The following is a 22013-nucleotide window of genomic DNA, read 5'->3' on the forward strand; positions in this document are numbered from 1 at the left end:
CTGCTTTAAATAAATCAATTTCAAAATTGCTTACGGAAGGTTATAGAAAACCAACAGCGACAAATTCACATCTGCATCACCACAGTTTCCATCCCCCACACGTCAAATCCGGCTTCCCTTTCAGCCAATTTCTTTGTCTCAAGAGACTTAACAGTGACAACATAAGGTTTAAACAGCAAGCGCAGGAACTCACCACACGGTTCTTAGAACGCGGGTATCCAAATGAGGATATACAGGCCGCCCTAAAAAAAGCCGAGGCTATTCCTAGACGAAGTCTTTTCTCCAATGCTAAGAAACACAGAAATGATGGAGATAAGAGATTTGCTTTCTCCTTTGAATTTAATTCTAACGATGGCGCTATTCGTAAAGCCATTAATAAGCATTGGAACATCCTCCATCAGGAACCAAAATTGGCTGAGCTCACGGCCCATAGGCCACTCGTTACCTTCAGACGCAGCCCCACTTTGAGAACTGAGCTAGTCCAGAGTAGATACTCTGTTCCGAGACAAAATTGGCTCAGTAAGGGTGCTCCTAAGGGAAACTTTAAATGTGGGCACTGCAATTTTTGCCGGTATAATTTGCAAGCCAAAACTTTGAACCTAGGAGGTGTAACAATTGACATTAAGAGCTTTATGACCTGTAGAACGACGTTTGTAGTGTACGTCCTCGTCTGTTCGTGCAATAGTTTTTATATTGGAAAAACAATTAGAAGTATGTTTATCAGAGTTAGAGAACATCTTAATTCCATTCTGACTGGGAACGGCTGTCCGTGGCTGATCGAGCACGCAAGACTTTGCCACCCCAACGAACCGAATCCATTTCGCTTCGCTGGTATAGAAAGGCTGGACAATAATCCAAGAGGTGGGGATCGCCAAAAAGCTTTATTGCGCCATGAGGCTAAATGGATTCTTAGGTGTAACGCCATGGACGCCTTGGGTCTGAACGACCGCAACGATTTGAGCGTTTTTTTTGTAAAACCCAAAAATGGACGCGTACCCTTAACCTGATCAAATTTAGCCATTCCAGTCTTAATTACATAGTACTATTGCCTGTAAACTGCATTCCCTTATATGCTCTTGTTTTTAACATATTGTTAGTTTAATCACGTATGATTATGCACCTGCATGTTTTGTTGTTGCCATGTATCCATGACGACCTTCCGGGGCCGGCGCTTAAAACACGCATGCCCCGGGAGGATGACGTCAGAGGCTAGAGACGGCCCGTCGCCTTGCCGCATGCCGGCGTCCTGTATCACCTGTGTTGTTATGAATAAATACTGAAGCGTTCCTGGTGAGTGCCGCGATTTTCTTCACATCTATTCAAGATTATACTGTTTTCCTGCTGAGCACCACCTGTGGCTTCACCCTACTGCAACATATGCCATACGTTACTCCAACGGAGCCGGGGTTCAATTGTGTCGCAGGGTGCTTGGGGGTAGTGCCAGAGCCACTTTCTTCTCCCTTTTGTGACGTGACTTCCTTTAAGTACTATTACCAAACAGACAATGTTTTATTGATCCTAGTATTTATTTAATTTAAACCCTGTCCTGTCTGTGTTGAGGCATGAGCAGTCAGTCAGGAGGAAGCCTGAACTCAGGAGCCAAAGAATGTAAGATACATTTACATTAGAATTGAGTATTTTAAGGGATATGATTATATTATGTCAAATGCAAACATTTCAAACATTTGGTTGGATGTTTAGTGTAATCTTTAGTGCATTTGCTCCAATCCCATAAATGTATTTTTTTTCAATGAAAATGTGTGCTTCATTGGTGGGGTTTGATGTAAACATACCACACACCATATTTATTGTGATTTTAAAATATCTGAAAAAATCTTTTTACATTTCGGATGAATGTTTAAATAGTTTTCTTTTTATTTATTTTTTAGAATCTCCAGAGAAAGCACAAACAACAACAGAGGAAACAAAAGGTAAATATATTACCAATAACTAATTCTACATAGGTTATTTAATTTCTGACCACAATATAAATACAAATGGGATATGAGATCATTGGGTATTAATGTTTATAAAAAGCATCATTGTTTCTTTATGTTTAAAATAGAAAAAGTAACATATTTTGTTAAACAATTAGTACAAATGTAAAACTATATATATATATCTCAATAACAGCTATGTGCTGCACACCTCTCTCATGGAGCTACAAACAGTCAAGGGTTGATCCAGTAAACCCAAATTGTAAAACATAGAAAATGAGCTCCCGATTCCTTTGCTTCCGTGTGTCTTTCTCTTCCAATATGTCACTCACAAAATAGAGCAGTTCACACTCCTCCAGCACAAATTCCTGAATCCTCCGATAAGAATATACCGCTATTCAGACCAACACTCCTGCGTTTTTCTTGTGACCTCCTCCGTATGCAACATATGTTGCGGTAGATCGCTGGAAGAAATTTATTCCAGTAGTACAGTTTACACTCAGGATTTATTTAGGTTAAAAACATACTACCAAAAGAGCGATAAAAATGCGCATATAAAACTCCAATATGGGACGCCAGCTGCACGTTCTCACCCGACCCTGGATTTCGCCCGGATTGGCTTCTTCTGGGGCGTTGCTAGTGTCCAGTCCCAATTATTCTTTAAACCCAACATATACTCTAATAGTTCAACTTACATTGAGAAACATTTATAAATATATATTTACAACTTGTTAGTTCCTATACATATTTATTTTCACTGTAGTTTTTTGTACATTAATCTTTATAAAACCAATTCCTCAACCATACATTGTTTATCCACTCTATTCATTTTATTCATAGACCACAATGCACTAGTATGGAAAATGGTGCATTTTAGTTAGTAGGTGTGATTAATTTTAAGTTAGTAGGTGTGATTAATTTTAAGTGACTGGGCACAGAGGGTCTGTGGTAACACATAGAGCATAATTAACATAATTTTGAGAGTCAATTTTTGAAGGAAAGAGGCCATAGATAACATATATACTTCAAGAGGATTACCAGTCACAGTGCCTGAATCTATCAGTAAGTGTCCCTGTTTTATCATGTTTGATGGTAGATGGTGTCAGTAGCAACACACACAATAAAATGAAGTTGTCACTGAACCCACATTATGAACACCATAAAAAATGCTAAAAATAAACAACAAAAATTGAAGGACATCTACCACTAGATAACTGGTAGTAGAGTGTCCTAAACAGGCTGCTCGTTACAAAGGGGCTGCAGGGGAGCATGTTTTACATGTATTTTGGCTTATTTATTGCCGAACTTATTGCCACTTGGCTTCCACGGACTTTAATTTACGCATGCCCTCGCTGCTAACCTCCTCATGCTTCCGGCTGGGGAACTAGGATCTGGCCAGTGACGTCAGAGCTGGGGCGTGGATAAATCGAGTGTGGCCGGCGGCAGGAGGATGCTTGCAGCGAGGAGCGTGAATAAAGTCCATGGAAGCCGAGAGGACCTCAGTGCCGTCAGCCTGAGCACCTCTAGCTTTTTTACAAAGTTATTATTTCAGCAATAAATAAGCCTAAATACATGTAAAACAGGGTAGTGGTTTAAATGTCCAGAAATGCATACAAATTGGGATATACTTGTACGTCAATTTACATAATTAATTATTTTTTATCCCCGCCAAGAAAGAGTTAATAAAATCTCATCAATTAGCTATTGAATCCCTCTAAATAATGCACATGAAAAGTGGATCTCATCCTGGAAAGAATATTCTCCCTTATGTCCACATTACAAAAAAAATGTTACAACGCAAATCTGCTATGAAATGCATTCTTTCTATTCTATGCCTGGCCATGCCCCTATACAGCAGTACACTACCATATTGGCATACTCGGGATAAATTGGGTATTAAACTTTTCTGAGCTTTTCATCATTTAATCTATTAAGAATGCATATTTTTTAATTAATATATTCTCAAAAAAATTTACAAATTGCAAATTCCACCTCCATTTTGTTATAACCCCTGTAAAACACCAGAAGGGTTAACAAACTTAAAGTTGTTTGTTCATTCATTGAGGGGTGTAGTTTTTATAATGAGGCAATTTACAGTGTTTTATTAATATTTGTGCCTCTGAAAGTCACTTAAAAGTTGTGTAGGTCCCTGTTGATATAGATTTTCTTGATTTTCATAAAAAGTTGCAAAAATTTCACTCAAAATTTTAAGCTTTATAACATCCTATAAAAAATGAAAGAATGCCTAAAAACCATGTCAACGTAAAGCATTGGCGTCGGGAAGCGACAGATGCAGGAAAATGGACGCCCAATCTTGAAGAACCGCGCCGGACTTCATCCTCGTCGGACAACGCACCTCTGGGATTGCAACTGGTACAGGTAAATAAATCTGCCCCACAGTTTTTCTCAACAGGGAAAGAGCGCCATTTGGCATTTGTAGTTCGCTGGAACAGATTTCAGGTGTTATGCCACATTTGAAGAGCCCTTTGAGATACAAGAACAATTTCTTTTAAATAATCTCTACCTTGGTTGGGGGTCCATTGTGGGAAAGTCAAATCTGAAGTGCACCCTGATGTAGCCTTACACAATTTATACATTACTCTCCAGCCTGCACAAAGTTTTGCTCTAAATTATGTTATGGGAAATTCAACAGTGCACCATACAAGCTATAACATTTTTAGTTTTTGTGAATGTTATTATATGACAATTTATTTATTTTGTGGGATGCAATAAACTTTACATTGATATTTTAAAGTATAATATAACATTTTAGCACAATTATGTAGAAATTCCATTTATATAGCTTTATGTTTCAGTGTTTTGACAAAGTAAAAACTCATATGACAAAAAACACCTGTTTTTGCATCAAAGAGGCCTTACATTTTTATTTTTTTGTTGACAAAGATGTTTTAGTGCTTCATTTTTGCGGAACAAGTTATACTTTTTATTTTTTCATTTTATTGTGTGGGTTGAAATGGACACCATCTATTATCAAGCATGATAAAACAGGAACACTTACTGATAGATCCAGGCACTGTGACTGTGTTAATCCTCTTACGGTATATTTGTTATCCATTGCCCCCTTTCTTCTAAAATGAACTTTTAAAAATATACTAATGAGCCTGCAGGACTCTATGTGTGTTACCAGAGGCCCTCTGTGCCTGGTCAGTTAAAATTGTTCCATGTGCTGAAGGGATCTCCTGACCTACACTTCTGATCACTGGAATGAACTGACATGCTGAGTTCATTCCAGTGATCAGAGGTTTGGGTAGGCAGAGGTACCACTGGTGGTGAAGAGACATTATGCTCCTCTAACTCAGAAAATTAAACAAAAACTCTAAATACAGGTGTAATATGGGCCCTACTTTGTTACTTGGTAACTATAGTCAATTGTTTAATAATAAAAATTAGTAAAACAGTAATTACAACATAATACACTGCAGAAATGTTCGAGACACAAGTCCAATGATGTCTGAAATAATAGATGAATGTTTTTTTATTAGAAACTTATTTATTGTATACTATAGCATTGATGCATAACCATACATTTTTTACAAGTTTATTTAGATATGTCAATGATTAATATGTATATTTTAATGCTCAGTCAGATTTAGATTTACAGATTTAATGCTACCCATACCCGTCATTGAGTTGCCCCCTAATAATATTTCCTTTTCTATAGCCCCCTCCTTATAGTGGCTTCTTTTCTGCAGCTCCCTCATTGTAGAGCCCTCTTTTCTGTAGCTACCTTCTTATAGCGCTTATCTTTCTAAGTTTTTCCTTAAAAGGGCAGGCCACAGGAAATGAGTCACTATAAGAAGGGGGCTGCTGAAAAGAGAGCATTATAACACACCAATTTGTAATGGTCCCCTATCTGTAGCACCGTGATGTATGTCCCCTTCAGGTAGATCACAAACCTTATTAATGCAAAATCAAACCTTTCCCAGCTCCCCCAAAGCAGAAATTTGTGATGTCGTCATCACGTCTTTCATCTTTAGAGAAACATATAATGGCTACTGAGAGGGAGAGAAGGGAACTGCTGCTGCTTTAGGGGAGCAAGACAGGGCGAGTATATGTTTGTTTTATTCTTAAAGCTCCATGGACCGTTCCTGGACCATGGGTTAGTGACCACTCTTTTAAGCAACAGAATTTTGCAAATGACTGTAAACTACATCTTATGTTTTTTAGAAACTATCAAAAAACTTGAAAAAGAACCTTTACAAGTAAAGAAAGGTAACTTAATGCTTCTATGAAAAAAGATTTTATTCAGAGAAAAGTTTACTCAATTATATCACACCAAACACTACACAATCCTTTATTGTGGACATACCTAAAATAATCTATCAAATCTTTCAATATAATTTTGTTTTATTTTCCTAATTTCTTGATATTATTGCTTTATTGCTTTGCAAGGAGACTAATTGCAATATGAAACTACCTAATGATCTGAGCTTTTGCTGTACTTCTCTGCTCTATAACTACCTGTTTATCACTGAAATCTGTTTTGGAAACAAATAAAGCTTTCTGAAAATGTTAAAAAAAACATTATGTGCAGCTAAAATTCCTATGCATGGTTGCGCACAGAATTTTGGGGAACTGGACTGAAAGGATTTTTGCCCACACACACTTTCGTTTTTCATCTTGTACTATTATGCCACATTACATACAAGTGCTTTATTTTGCTATATATAGTTCACTGGAATGAATTAGAGTGAGTACAACACCCCTAATTTATTGTATATGGGGTGCTGGGCCCTCTTGACTGATTATATACTGTACAGCACTTTCTACTTCATTAATTAAGGGTGTGTTATATAACATAAAGAGCAAAATACATTAACAAATGTTTTGTAAGTAACATGACATATTTTGCCTTTTCACATTATAGGGAATCTGTCAATAAGAAGGTCATATTTACATGGTGACAGGTTCCAATACCTTCTGGCAGGTTGATTTAAAAATGTTAAAGAAACAATAAAAAAAGAATTGGAATTATTCAGATGCTACATAAAGTCATTTTTAATAGTTTCCTTAACATTACTTGGCTCCCTGTCACCAGTGTAAGGTGAGTCCAAGGGTGGTGGGGTGGTGAGGTGTTTGGTATTCAAATGAAAATTGCTTGTGGCAGTAAGGTGAAGTAAGCAAGGGGGGGCAGAGGAGAGGCTGAGGGTGGGGGAAAGCAATAAGTGAAGAGAGGGGGAGGAGAAATTTAGATGCAGATGATTAGTGCCATATGAACAGCCCCCTCCTAATATAGCCAACCCCTTCAATACAAACCAAAAAGACTGTTTATAAATACATAATATATATGTAAAGAACCAGTCCAGCAACAGCCCAACAACAACCAGGCTTGGCACTAGCAGTCACACTGGATAAGCCTGCAACATCCTTGCTGGATATGGCCCTGCCTGCAGCAGATAAGCCGCCCGGACAAGGACGAACCTGCTATCAGGAACCTAACTAATGGTCCCTAAATTACCCTATAAGGTGACAGGGAAAGACTTACTTTGTCTGGCAGCTGCTAGATAGTGGAGTGGACAGAAAACAGAAATTCAGATATAGACCAGCGTTCACACTGGTACACAGAAAGCCAACACTAGTCTGAGATAGGTAAAGCATGGTCATCCTGGGATAAACAACAGACAAGCAGAGTTGGACAAATCCGGGTCAAAACCAAGATGGGGGCAAAGGTACAGAATCTCATAGCAAAAAATGGCAGCACTTCCAAGGTTCAGGGAAACAACCAAATGAGGTTTATTCTATGGAATTAACAGTAACCTCACCTGTTTATAGAAATTTATTAAACAAGAAAAACTGACATATCACATGGTCATAAATATTCAGACCCTTGGCTCAACATTGAGTAGAAGCACCTTTTTAGCCAGGAATCTTCTTGGGAACGACACAACAAGTTTTTTGCATCAGGATTTGGTGATCCTCTGCCATTCTTCCTTGCAGATCCTCTCCAGTTCCCACAAGTTGGTTAATGAATGTTAATGGACAGCCATTTTCTCTTTGGAGATTCTTAATTGGGTTTAGGTCAGGGCTCTGAGTGGGCCAGTCAAGAATGGTCACAAAGTTATTCTGAAGCCACTGCTTTTTTATTTTAGCTGTGTGCTTAGGGTCATTGTCTTGTTGGCAGGTGAACCTTCAGCCCAGTCTGAGGTCCAGAACACTCTGGAAGTGGTTTTTATCCAAGATATTTCTGTACTTGGCCGTATAAGTAAAACAAAAAATTTAAAGCTTCATCTTATCAGACCAGAGAATCTTATTTCTCATAGTCTGGGAGTCCTGTGTGTTTTTTTGAAAACTGTATGCAGGGTTTCATATACCTTGCACTGAGGAGAGGCTTCCATCAGCACACTTTGCCATTAAGCCCTGACTGGTGGAGGGCTTCAGTGATAGTTGACTTTGAAGAACTTTCTCCCTTCCCACAGACAAACAGGTATAAATACAGCACCATACTCATATATCATATATTTACTAGCATCAGCCTCCCTGCACTAATGAAAAGTTTGACAGTGGCCTTCCCTTACTACTAAATGTCCAACAGTCTCCCCTCAATAATGAAATGCCCAGCAGCCTCCAGTCAGTAACAAAATGTCAAGCAGTGCCCCCCTTCTATTTAAATGTACAGCATTCTCCCATCAGTAATGAGATGCCCAGCAATCTGACTTCAGTAATGGAATGCCCAGCAGCCTCCCCAAAGTAATGAAATTCCCAGCAGCACCCCCGCAGTAATGAAATTCCCAGCATCCTCTGCTTAGTAATGATCCAATGTCCAACAGCCTCCTCTCAATAATGAAATGCAGAGCAGCCTCCATTCAGTAATGTAATATCCAGCGGCCTACCCTTAAAAATGTTCTATGGTGATATCTTATGGACAGAATATACTCAACTCAAGCAGAATGCCTACCTTTACAGTAGAACCCTAACCATAATCCTTTATAATTACTGTACCTGCCAAGTTTTTTATACATTACTGCAATCTAAATAAAATACTGAATACAAATATGAACTACAAATCAGATAATAGGAATCAAATTAATGTGGAAAATAATAACTAATGTATTTATGTTTTCTTAGAGACAACAACAAAGAAGACTGGAAAGAAACCAGAAAATGTAAAAACAGGTATGTCTAGATATATTCTCATTAATAATCTGTAGTTTTTTTCTGTGACATTAAAGGGTTTTTTTTTCATTACATAACTTAATGATTAGAGATGAGCGAGTATACTCGTCCAAGCTTGATGCTCGTTCGAGTATAAGCATACTCAGAACGGCTCGTTGCTCGAATGAGTATTTCCCCTGCTCGAGATTGAGCATTTAATTAAGAAAAGACAGTGAAGAACAGTGAAGAATACAATTAAAACAGTGAACACAGGATCATTTAAGTGAAGAACACAGTGAAAGAACACTGTGAAGAACACATTGCAGATGTTCCGAACACACTAGCTGAAAGGTGGAGGAGCGGTGCGGGGGCTGGAGGGCTGTAGCGAAACGGAGCGGGCATCACAGAGCGGAGGCTGGGTCAGGCATGCAGGAGCGGAGGCTGAAGGCTGAAGTGGAGCAGAGCAGGGGCTGGAGCGGGCATGGAGGAACGGAGCGGGGCCTGGAACAGGCATGGAGGAGCAGAGCGGGGGCTGGAGCGGGCATGGAGGAGCGGAGCGGGGCTGGAGCGGGCATGGAGGAGTGGAGGCTGGAGCGAAACGGAGCGGGCATGGAGGAGAGGAGCGGGGGCTGAAGTGAAGGCTGGAGCAGAGCGGGCTAGAGCAGGACCAACAGTCCGACCCACTGAAGAACACATTGCAGATGTTTTCACTGAAAGAACACAGTGAAAGAACACTGAAGAACAGATTGCAGATGTTCGTGAACATCTGCGTTCTGCTCCGGAGACACGCGTGCAGAACGGTGTTCTCCACAATAGTATTTGAAGTACAATATGTGTAGAGAACAACTTGCAGATGTTTCCAAACATCTGCAAGTTTTTCTTCACACATATTGTTCTTCAAATACTATTGCAGAGAACACTGTTCTGCACGCGTGTCTCCGGAACAGATCGCAGATGTTTGCGAACATCTGCAATCTATTCTGCACTGTGTTCTTTCACTGTGTTCTTCAATTAAATGATTACATTAAATGTTTTAATTGTATTTTCCTACTGTTATTCACTTTTTTTTTTTTTTAATTAAATGCTTGTTATCGAGCAGGGCAAATACTCGTCCAAGCAACGAGCCGGTCCAAGTATGCTAATACTCGACCGAGCATCAAGCTCGGACGAGTATACTCGCTCATCACTAGTTAGCAGATGTTCGGAACATCTGCAATGTGTTCTTCACTGTGTTCTTTCAATGTGTTCTTTCAGTGAAAACATCTGCAAACATCTGCAATGTGTTCTTCTATAGTGTTCTTTCAATGTGTTCTTTCAGTGAAAAATGTCCGAGTCTCCTATTGACTTCAATGGGGTTCATTATTCGATACGAGCACTCGAGCATCGGGAAAAGTTCGACCCGCGTAACGAGCACTCGAGCATTTTAGTGCTCGCTCATCTCTATTAATCATCAATTTTTAGGATAGGTCATCGATATGTAATTGTTAAGGTTGGGGAGGTGACTGGAGCAACAGAAACAACACAGAAAACAGAATGGGTTTAGCTGCAATAACACATCTCGGAAGCAATATCAAGTGTCACCAAATTGACTAAAGCTGTGCTCAAGCTGCACTATTAGGTTTCATTATCTACTGTAGTATCATAGTCTAACATGTTATAAATATATCCTAGTCATAGAAACCTAATGGAAATCTTATGGATCCTTTCCTTTCAGTGTAATCTATCAAGACTCTCTAAAATCCAATAAATATATTAGTCTGTTAGCTGGTATTAGTTCTTCAACACTTGAATACATGGCAATAATGACAGAAGCATGACAGAAGCTTGCGTTTATTTCAGTAAAAACTGTTAGCTAAAATTAACCTAATACACTACTACTAGAGATGAGCGAGTATACTCATCCGAGCTTGATGCTCGTTCGAGTATTAAGGTACTCGAAACGGCTCGTTGCTCGGACGAGTATTTCCCCTGCTCGAGATCGAGCATTTAATTAAAAAAACACAGTGAAGAACAGTGAAGAATAGAATAAAAACAGTGAACACAGTGAACACAGGATCATTTAAGTGAAAAACACAGTGAAAAAAAAAGTGAAGAATAGATTACAGATGTTCGGCACATCTGCTTACTTGTCGGGAGATGCGCGCGGAACGGTGCGAACAAAATAGTATGTGAAGAACACATTGCAGAACACGGTGAGCAGCACAGAGACACCGGTGAGCAGCACAGAGACACCGGGGAGCAGCACAGAGACACCGGGGAGCAGCACAGAGACACCGGGGCAGCGGCAGCACGGAGACATGGGGCAGCGGCAGCACGGAGACATGGGGCAGCGGCAGCACGGAGACATGGGGCATCGGCACGGAGACATGGGGCAGCGGCAGCATGGAGACATGGGGAATCGGCACGGAGACATGGGGCATCGGCAGCATGGAGACATGGGGCAGCGGCACGGAGACATGGGGCAGCGGCAGCATGGAGACATGGGGCAGCGGCACGGAGACATGGGGCAGCGGCAGCATGGAGACATGGGGCAGCGGCAGCATGGAGACATGGGGCAGCGGCACGGAGACATGGGGCAGCGGCACGGAGACATGGGGCAGCGGCACGGAGACATGGGGGAGCGGCACGGAGACATCGGGGTGCGGCACGGAGACATCGGGGAGCGGCACGGAGACAACGGGGAGCGGCACGGAGACATCGGGGAGCGGCACGGAGACATCGGGCAGCGGCACGGAGACATCGGGGAGACTTCCGTGGAAGAAGAGCAGCGGATCCCGGGACAGCGTATCTCCCGACAAGTAAGCAGATGTGCTGAACATCTGCAATCTATTCTTCACTGTGTTTTTCACTTAAATGATCCTGTGGTCACTGTTTTTATTCTATTCTTCACTGTTCTTCACATCTGCTAACTTGTCGGGAGATAATATACGCTCGGAACAGTGAAGAATAGATTGCAGATGTTTGCATACATCTGATAACTTATCAGAAGACATTCTTTTTCAATTAATTAACACATTTTATTCCCGAACCATAGTCCCTTTGAAAAATGCTCGAGTCTCCCATTGACTTCAATGGGGCTCGTTATTCGAGACGAGCACTCGAGCATCTGGAAAAGTTCGTCTCGAATAACGAGCACTCGAGCATTTTAGTGCTCGCTCATCTCTAACTACTACCAGTACCTTAACAAAACCAAGCTGCAATTTAACCCCTTACACCCACCCCTTTATTATGATCTCAAGCATGTATTACATAGTAGACACCTGCCATCTACTGCTTGCACCAATCATTGCAGCAACATCATGTAGGGAAGGAGGTCTGTCATTTGGCATTTATTATTACAGCCTTCTAGAAGTTCAAACAACCTAAAATGTTGGAAATAATAGAAACAATTAAAAGAAGGTTTACAAAAGATTTTTAACAAATAAAACAAAAAGAAATCACCCCTTCCCTACAATGAATCCATAAATAAACATATTAATTCATAAAAATAACAAAATAACATAGCATAAATATAATATAAAAAACATAACTACAATTATCTCATATAGTAAACACTGTAACTGAAAGAAATGTGTAAATAGCTTTAACCACCCATAAAAGCTTGAAAAAGAAAAGTAGTAAAACTTATATTAATGAAAATGACAATCTATCCTCCAAGAAATTACACCCAACGCAGCAGTACGAAAAAGTTCCAGATGTTACATCAAGCAGATGCAAAGATATATTTTTGCCAAAGTTTTTAAGAAGTTTTAGTAGAAATAATACATTTTATAAATGGACTAGCGCATGGTTTTAAAAAACAAAACTTCAAAGAATTTTTCTACAATGGTGTTAGTCTGTTGTCTACCACATTAGAAATATTTTCCCAGTTCATTGTGTGGAATATTAAATGTACAGTTTTTCCCAGTACAATTTCTTATACATTTGTCTAAACAATTGATCGTTTTTGCAATTCTTGAAGTGAAAAATTGAATCACAAAAACTGATCCTTTCGGTGTGGGGTATAAAGTCTATTTCCATTTCTTTTAAATTGGTGTGTGAGTGTTCACCATCGTACCAAATTGAAACAAGTACAAAATTATTTGCTAATAAATTTCTTTATACCTTTATTACTTAATTACTGTATACTGAATGACAATAACTTGAAAAATAATCAGTGGGCGATCCTGGTCCAGCCTGGGGTATATACAATCTATAACCAGTTATAGTAAAATTATTCTTGTTACGTGCACCCTGTGCCCTGCCACACTTAATTTTCAAAAAAGGGAGACAAATGGGTGAAATACTAAAAATTTCCTGGCTGTGCAACAGGAGTTGCAACTTTTTCACAGCTTGCACACAAGACTACTAGTGTACAAAGCATAACACATGCCCCCAGTATGTTAAAAGGATTTTACAAAGATATATTTAAAGATGGATGGTATTACTCATAAGATTAACTGCATATACTCGAGTATAAGCTGAGGTAACTAATTTTAACACAAAAAAGGCCTAGGGTGGGAAATGCATTGGTCACAGCCTCCAGCCAGTATAAAACTGACCAGCCCATATCTGCCAGTATATAGCCTGCCAGCCCCTGCCCCCCCCAGTATATTGCCTTTCAGCGCCTGCCCCCCAATAATCCTTTAAAAATTGAACACAAATTTTCATTGAAATGAACATATTCAAATAAATTAAAAAATAACATTGTGAAATTTGTCATATTTATTGACGTATCGTTTTTTTTTCTATTTTTCTAGTCAAAGTAAAAGCAGAAAGAAGTATGTTTTAGACAAATCTTTATTATCGCAATGTTGTATGCTTATTTAAGCTTCATTCACATGCTGTTCACTAGAAATCAAACGCATATGGTAAAATATGCCATTGAATTGCACATAATGCATTTTACCCGCTTAAGCTATCGGCATACACCCAGCACCATCATGTAATAAACAAGGCACAGTACCAGAATATATCAAGCAAAGATAATGAGCTGATGTGCTTGTATTATTCCATTTTCCAGCTACTGTATGTGACAAGCTTTGTGCATGATCTGTTATCACAGCCGGAAGGGGCTATGACATCTGTTGAGAAGAGTTAACACATAATATAACAATGTGCTGTTTTCATCTGTTTCTCACATCTGTCCTTAGCTCTTGTCTTTCAAAAGCATAAAGCTAAATATAAAAAAAATAATGTAAGATGACATTTATATATAAATATATATATATTCCTTTTAGAGAAAGATTTTGAAGTATCAAAGAAGCCAGAAAAGCAAGGTATGTTTAAATATTGATTTTTTTTTAATGACTCTTAAAGTGAACTTAATATGATGCTCATTCTATAGCAAACTCTATGCTAAAGAATGACAAATGATCAAACTAAACATTCTTTTAACCTCTTCACCAACTAAAACTAGCTTGAATTTTCAAGCATTTTTTTTACAATTTCCATTGCAAGAGGCAGGGACAACTTACAACGGCTCGCTAGCTGTTGCCTGAACCAGTTCCTGCCACAGGATATAGCGCACTTCTATACCGGGCATTTCTTTGGGAATACGATTGTGCAATGGATACACTAAGAGGACAGAGGCTCTTAGTATATCCAATGTAACAAGCAAGGTGAGGTCAATATCACAATGTGCTAGCACTTAATAAATTCCTCCTTACGTTTGTTGTGGCACCATTTTGGTTTTTATTTGTTATTTCAGTTTTATTAACATTTCTGGGGAGATGTATTGTTGGTAATATCATGTGGTTTGCATTTTTAAAAAATGAAAAGTTAGAACAAAAAATTTGTATACAGTACTTTGAAGATTTTTCATTGTATATTTGAGACACCAATAAAACAAAAGCTGGAAAAAAGCAGAAAACTGACAAAACATGTTATCATGGACATTTTTGGAATATTGCTTGCACATCCCACTAATTACTGAGCAACAGTGTTATTTAAATGTACTGTATTTTCCAGACTATAAGGCGCACAAAAACTGCTTTAATTTTCTCTGAAATTAAAGGTGCGCCTTATAGTCCAGTGCGCCTTATATATGAACCTACTTACAGACAACAGCTGCCTTGAACTGTGCACAGGTCTGCCACCTGCTGGTCATTCATCCTTATAATCAGGTGTGCCTTATAATCCGGTGTGCCTTATATATGAACCTAGACGGTTTAGCAGGCATTTATTGATGGTGCGCCTTATAGTCTGAAAAATACTGTAGTTATTGTAGTTATTGCATTTTGGCTCTGTTTGCTTCTTGCCAATTAGTTCTAGTTATCCATTGTAACTTTGGACAGTTATTTGAAGATTGGACAGTGGGAACATATTCTAATGATGTACAACTAAGACTGTAATGAGACTCTCTAGTAGATATTCTGCAATACACAAAAAATCCAAGTCAAGGCAGCACTCCAGTAAAATTCTGTGTTTTTATTCCCCCAACAAACTATGCAGCATGTCAACATTGCATTTTCAAGCTCCACCATACGTTTAAACCACAACCACTTTAAGTTTATTTAAAGACTTTGGCATTAAACAATTGTCTATTTATGACTTGAAACATTAATTGTGTATAATTTAAGAATTATCAATAAACTTTAATAAATACGTTAACAGCACATCAAAATAATACTATAAAACTACACCCTGCCACCCCAAAAATAAGCCTTCAACAGAAAAAGAAACATAGTTATGGCTTTTAAAACCTGACAATGAAAAAAAGAGAAAACAGTGGTAAAAAGGGCAAAAGTGCCTGAGTCCTTAAAACATAACAAAATTGTATAATTCAATGGTGTAGACTTTGTAATACATGTTATTGAAAAAATATTCATGTGTGCTTCTCTTCCACCAGTCTTTCCTTCTTATTTAGGCAGAATCCACTGACAGCTATAAAAGGAAGCTGATAAAGTGTCGAGTAACTTATTCCTCACTGTATGGCGGTAGTGTCCTCACTGTATGGCGGTAGTGTCCTCACTGTATGGCGGTAGCGTCCTCACTGTATGGCGGTAGCGTCCTCACTGTATGGCGGTAGCGTCCTCATTGTATGGGGGTAGTGTTACTCACTGTATGGTGGTAGTGTTACTCACTGTATGGTGGTAGTGTTCCTCACTGTATGTGGGTAGCATTCCTCATTGTAGGGCAGTAGTGTTCCTCAAAGTTTGGAGGTGGTGTTTCTCATTGTATGGCAGTAGTGTTCCTCACTGTATGGGGGTAGCGTTCCTCAATGTATGGGGGTAGTGTCCCTCACTGTCTTGGGGTAGTGTCCCTCACTGTCTGGGGGTAGTGTCCCTCACTGTATGGCGGTAGTGTCCCTCACTGTATGGCGGTAGTGTCCCTCACTGTATGGCGGTAGTGTCCCTCACTGTATGGCGGTAGTGTCCCTCTCTGTATGGCGGTCGTGTTCCTCACTGTATGGCCATAGTGTTCCTCACTGTATGGCCGTAGTGTTCCTCACTGTATGGCCGTAGTGTTCCTCACTGTATGGGGTTAGTGTCCCTCACTGTATGGGGTTAGTGTTCCTCACTGTATGGCGGTAGTGTTCCTCACCGTATGACGGTAATGCTCCTCACTCTTTGGGGGTAGTGCTCCTCACTGTATGGGGGTAGATTCCCTCACTGTATGGGGGTAGATTCCCTCACTGTATGGGGGTAGTGTCACTCACTGTATGGGGGTAGTGTCACTCACTGTATGGGGTTAGTATTTCTCACTGTATGGCGGTAGTGTTTCTCACTGTATGGTGGTAGTGTTTCTCACTGTATGGCGGTAGTGTTCCTCACTTTATGGTGGTACTGTTTCTCACAGTATGGGGGTAGTGTACCTCATTGAATGAGGGTAGTGTCCCTCACTGTATGGCCGTAGTGTTTCTCACTGTATGGCGGTAGCGCTCCTCACTGTATGGGGGTAGCGTCCCTCACTGAATGGGGGTAGTGTCCCTCACTGAATGGGGGTAGTGTCCCTCACTGTATGGGGTTAGTATTTCTCACTTTAGGGGTTAGTGTTCCTCACTGTATGGTGGTAGTGTTCCTCACTGTATGTGGGTAGTGCTACTCACTGTATGGGGGTTGTGCTCCTCACTATAAGTGGGTAGTGTCCCTCAATGAATGGGGGTAGTGTCCCTCACTGAATGGGGGTAGTGTCCCTCACTGAATGGGGGTAGTGTCCCTCACTGTATGGGGTTAGTATTTCTCACTGTATGGGGTTAGTGTTCCTCACTGTATGGCGGTAGTGTCCCTCACTGTATGGGGTTAGTATATCTCACTGTATGGGGTTAGTATTTCTCACGGTATGGGGTTAGTGTTCCACACTGTATGGGGTTAGTGTTCCTCACTGTATGGGGGTAGTGTTCCTCACTGTATGGGGGTAGTGTTCCTCACTGTATGGGGGTAGTGCTCCTCACTGTATGGGGGTAGTGCTCCTCACTGTATGGGGATAGTGCTCCTCACTGTATGGGGGTAGTGCTCCTCACTGTATGGGGGTAGTGTCCCTCACTGAATGGGGGTAGTGTCCCTCACTGAATGGGGGTAGTGTCCCTCACTGAATGGGGGTAGTGTCCCTCACTGAATGGGGGTAGTGTCCCTCACTGAATGGGGTAGTGTCCCTCACTGAATGGGGGTAGTGTCCCTCACTGAATGGGGGTAGTGTCCCTCACTGAATGGAGGTAGTGTCCCTCACTGAATGGGAGTAGTGTCCCTCACTGAATGGGGGTTGTGTCCCTCACTGTATGGGGTTAGTATTCCTCACTGTATATGGGTAGTGTTCCTCACTGTATGTGAGTAGTGCTCTTCACTGTATGGCAGTAGTGTCCCTCACTGCATTAGCGTAGTGTCCTTCACTGTGTGGGGTCAGTATTTCTCACTGTATGGAGGTAGTGTTCCTCACTGTATGGCCGTAGTGTTCCTCATTGTATGGCCGTAGTGTTTCTCAATGTATAGCGGTAGTGTTCCTCACTGTATGGGGGTAGTGTTCCTCACTCTATGGCCGTAGTGTTCCTCACTGTATGGTAGTAGTGTTCCTCACTGTATGGCGGTAGTGTTCCTCACTGTATGGCGGTAGTGTTCCTCACTGTATGGCGGTAGTGTTCCTCACTGCATGGCTAATGTGTTCCTCATTGTATGCCAGTACTGTTTCTCACTGTATGGCAGTAGTGTTCCTCACTGTATGGAGGTAGTATTCCTCACTGTATGGTGGTAGTGTTTCTTAATGTATGGCGGAAGTATTCCTCACTAAATGGCCGTAGTGTTCCTCACTGTATGTCCGTATTGTTCCTCAATGTTTGGCGGAAGTGCTCCTCACTGTGTGGCGGTAATGTTCCTCTCTGTATGGGGGTAGTGTTCCTCACTGTATGGGGGTAGTGTTCCTCACTGTATGGGGGTAGTGTTCCTCACTGTATGGGGGTAGTGTTCCTCACTGTATGGGGGTAGTGTTCCTCACTGTATGGGGGTAGTGTTCCTCACTGTATGGGGGTAGTGTTCCTCACTGTATGGGGGTAGTGTTCCTCACTGTATGGGGGTAGTGTTCCTCACTGTATGGGGGTAGTTTCCCTCACTATATGGGGGTAGTTTCCCTCACTGTATGGGGGTAGTTTCCCTCACTGTATGGCGGTAGTGTTCCTCACTTTATCAGGGTAGTGTCCCTCACTGTATGGTAGTAGTGTCCATCACTGTATGGCGGTAGTGTCTCTCACTGTATGGGGGTAGTGTCTCTCACTGTATGGGGGTAGTGTTCCTCACTGTATGACGTTTTCATTGCTATTATTTTAAAGACAGATCACTTTTTATAGAATTTTTTCAAAATGGCAAAAAAAGTGCCATTTTCTCGAATTTTCTGTCACAGGGTTAAACGTAGTGAATTAACGTTATTATATTTTGATAGATCAAACATTTTGGACATGGCAATTTTTACGGTTTATTTATTTTTTATCAGTTCTAGCGAAAGGGGGGGTTGATTAGAATTTTTAGGTTGTTTTATTATTATTTTTTTTTTAAACTTTTTTTTTGTTTACTATTTTTCTTTAACCCTAGGTTGTCTGATTGTACAGTATGGCAGCATATTAGGATTTTGCAGCATATTGCACATTGTAATAGATAGCATAAAACATGATAGCCTCGCATCTTTGTGGCAATGGATTGCTGTTCCCTGATGATGTCACGGGGAACCGGCGATCGGAGCGATTGAAGAGTTAACACCGTGTTTTTACTTGATTGTGAAGCAAATATCTGGTGTGTATGAAGAGAGCTGTCATGGGTGCTCCTGTGACTCATGTTTCGAGTCGCAGACACACCCGTGTGCCTCCATGTGCCCCCTCTCCCCCGCGCGGGCAGTCTCGCTCACCTTCCCATGCTCCAGCGACGGTCTCCTCACTTCAGTGCGCGTGTCCCCGGACCCTAGGGCGCACACGTGATGGCCGTCTAAGATTTAAATGGCCAGCACACCTCTAATTGGGCGCTGTGACCCCTGCCAGATCTTTGTGCTTCCATGCCTAAGAGAATGCCTCTCTGATTATCCTGATTTCCCATTGTGACCTTGATTCCGTTCCCGACTCTGATCCCATGCTGCCTGTCTTGATCTCCTGCCTGTTCTTGTCTATGAGTTTGCCTTACGATTCTGCACTACGCCTTGGCTGCCAACGCGGTCAAAGTTGCACCTGTGGAACGACCTGGTGGTACCACACCACAACAAGTCCAACCTGCTTTGAGGCGGGCTCTTGTGAAAACCTTGTACCACTCCAGTCCCAGGTGACGACTTACGTCATTGTCCATGGTTTTGGAGGATCCACTCCCTATGACCCAGACAAGGGCTCAGCCCATGAGCCCTCTTCATACTCCCCCCTACGCAACAAGACGTACAGGTAGGAACCAACCAATGGAATTACAACTTGCCTGATTCTTTTCTGCCCTGACATCTGCCATCAGAGGATAGTCAGGAGAGAGTTGGGTAATCTCATGCAAATTTTACTATCGTCCAAACCCACTGCAATCAATGAATTTGGAAAAATTTTATCTAATGTCAATGCACCTTAATATTTATTAGTATGGATAAATGGTGTTTACATGGAAAAGAAAATATGGTGATATCCACTTGCAGGCCAATACAATAGTAGTTTGTTTACAGTATAAACGACATATAAACAACTTCATTACTGTCTACTATTTTAGTCTATGTATGTCCTGTTATAGGCTTTAAATCTATTTTTTCTTTGTTTTTTTTACAGAGGTCATGGAGACTGAAGCAGCTATTCACGAAGAAAAGCAAAGTATGTAACTTTTTAAGTTATATACCAAAGCATAATACTAAAGACTAAGAAATAACTGGATTGACATTTTTTAATGGCTTAGTCCCATTACAATATGTACTGTACGTTCAATGAAAAACTATTGAACACATTTCTCTTTCAGTCACAGCATTAAGAGGAATGCTTAATTATTACCTCTTATTATCCATTACTTGTGTTCTTATTTTGAATAATATATTTTTTTCTTTGATATTTATTGATTAAATAAAATGGTTTGATAAATGTTGCCCTTTGGCTGGTATATTTACTTCCTGCCTGGTGCCAGTACAGAACTGTATTGTACAGAGCTGTATTGCAGAGGGGTTTTCTTATATTTCTGCCCCTTGTCTCATGTCAGTGGTCAACCCTCCAACAGGACATACACTTAAGGAGAAATATGCAGTTACCGTTAATCCAGCATATTGCATTGTGTATAACTTTCATCTGTACTACTTATTTATGAAGTAAAATGTTTGTCTCTTTGTAAAGGAAATCTACCACTGCGTAACTTATTAATTTATTAATTAGGAGTGTGAATATGGCCATTATATTTATTAGAAGAGTTCATAAGATAGATTTCTCATAAAATTAACTTTTTCTTCATTTAACTAAAATACAAGTGCTTCAGGAGGCTCTTAGCATTTGTGACCACCTCTTGCTCCCTCGGTGCTTCTCGCTCTGTGCTGGAAATCTTGCTGCAGAATAAGAGCTCTGTGCTGCCGCCAGATTTCTGGGAGGGGGAAAGTACAAAGGGAGCAGGGAGTCATTTACTAGTGCTTTGAAAGGGGAATTGTAGGTGCCAGAGCCGCGTGACCCAAGACGCATTGGCAATGCCTCCCAAAGCACTTGGGTTTCATTTAAATAAATGAATGGTTCATAAAGCTATAACCTGGTGAAATATTTTATTTAAGGCATTGTGAGAACAATGGGGCTGTTCTTTTTTTCTGGTTTAATTTCTGGTTTTTCTTTTCTTTTTGAATTGTTTAATGTTTTTTGGAAAACGTGTAGTTTTGGCTTGTATCACATTTCTTAAACTATAATTGTACCTAAATTAAGCTTACCAAATGGTGGTAGAGACCTAGACAAAAGTGTCTAAAGAGACTGCTAAATTACTATACCTTGTGTCATCATAGAACTTTGTAGTCAAAGTCTACACTAATATTGGAAATAATTGTTAACGCAACATTTTTTTTCCATGTTTTATTCAAAATGTGAAACATAGTAAGAAAGGAAAAAATTAATTTAATGAAGTTTTCCATGAAAGAAACATGTATTCTATTCACAGAAGCCCCAGTAATAGGAAGAATGGGTGACATTTGCCCTGTTAATAAAGTGTTAGTGTGTATCAGCACTCTACTTCTCTGAGGCTGTTGAGATGATGATCTTGTGCACTCCACATAAAAGTGATTGGACTGAGTCTTAAAACATTCTTTAACTTTAATTAGTTGATAATAGTAAACTTTATAATATGCCTTAAGGAAAGCAGCTTCTCTATAACTAAGTTTACTATTATCATCAGTGCTATTGATTTATGCAAATGTGTTTAGTTATGCTGTAAGGCTTATTTCTTTTATTTTCACTGGGCTGGCAAATTAACTTGTCTACATTCTTGTGCAAATAAATTAAAAATGCTATCAAGTGCTTGTGTGTCATTGCTATAGTAATACCCAATTGTCTTAATTGCTTGCAAATATTAATATTATATAATACATACA

At 40.2% G+C, this 22013-nt stretch overlaps 1 protein-coding gene across 37 annotated transcripts in view; it reads left to right on the forward strand.

Moving 5' to 3' along the window:
• TRDN (triadin) overlaps positions 1-22013 on the forward strand; it is a 478227-nt gene that overhangs the window by 388918 nt on the left and 67296 nt on the right. For 36 of the 37 annotated variants that reach the window (XM_072141623.1, XM_072141646.1, XM_072141659.1 and 33 more), the window contains 6 exons: positions 1890-1931; positions 6126-6170; positions 9024-9071; positions 13790-13810; positions 14270-14308; positions 20239-20280. In XM_072141623.1, coding sequence (XP_071997724.1) covers positions 1890-1931; positions 6126-6170; positions 9024-9071; positions 13790-13810; positions 14270-14308; positions 20239-20280 — 237 coding nt within the window. The remainder of the gene's footprint in view (positions 1-1889; positions 1932-6125; positions 6171-9023; positions 9072-13789; positions 13811-14269; positions 14309-20238; positions 20281-22013) is intronic. The other variant, XM_072141627.1, reaches the window with a different exon arrangement.

The sequence above is a fragment of the Engystomops pustulosus genome, chromosome 3, assembly GCF_040894005.1.
Source record: "Engystomops pustulosus chromosome 3, aEngPut4.maternal, whole genome shotgun sequence".
Classification (NCBI taxonomy): Eukaryota; Metazoa; Chordata; class Amphibia; order Anura; family Leptodactylidae; genus Engystomops; species Engystomops pustulosus.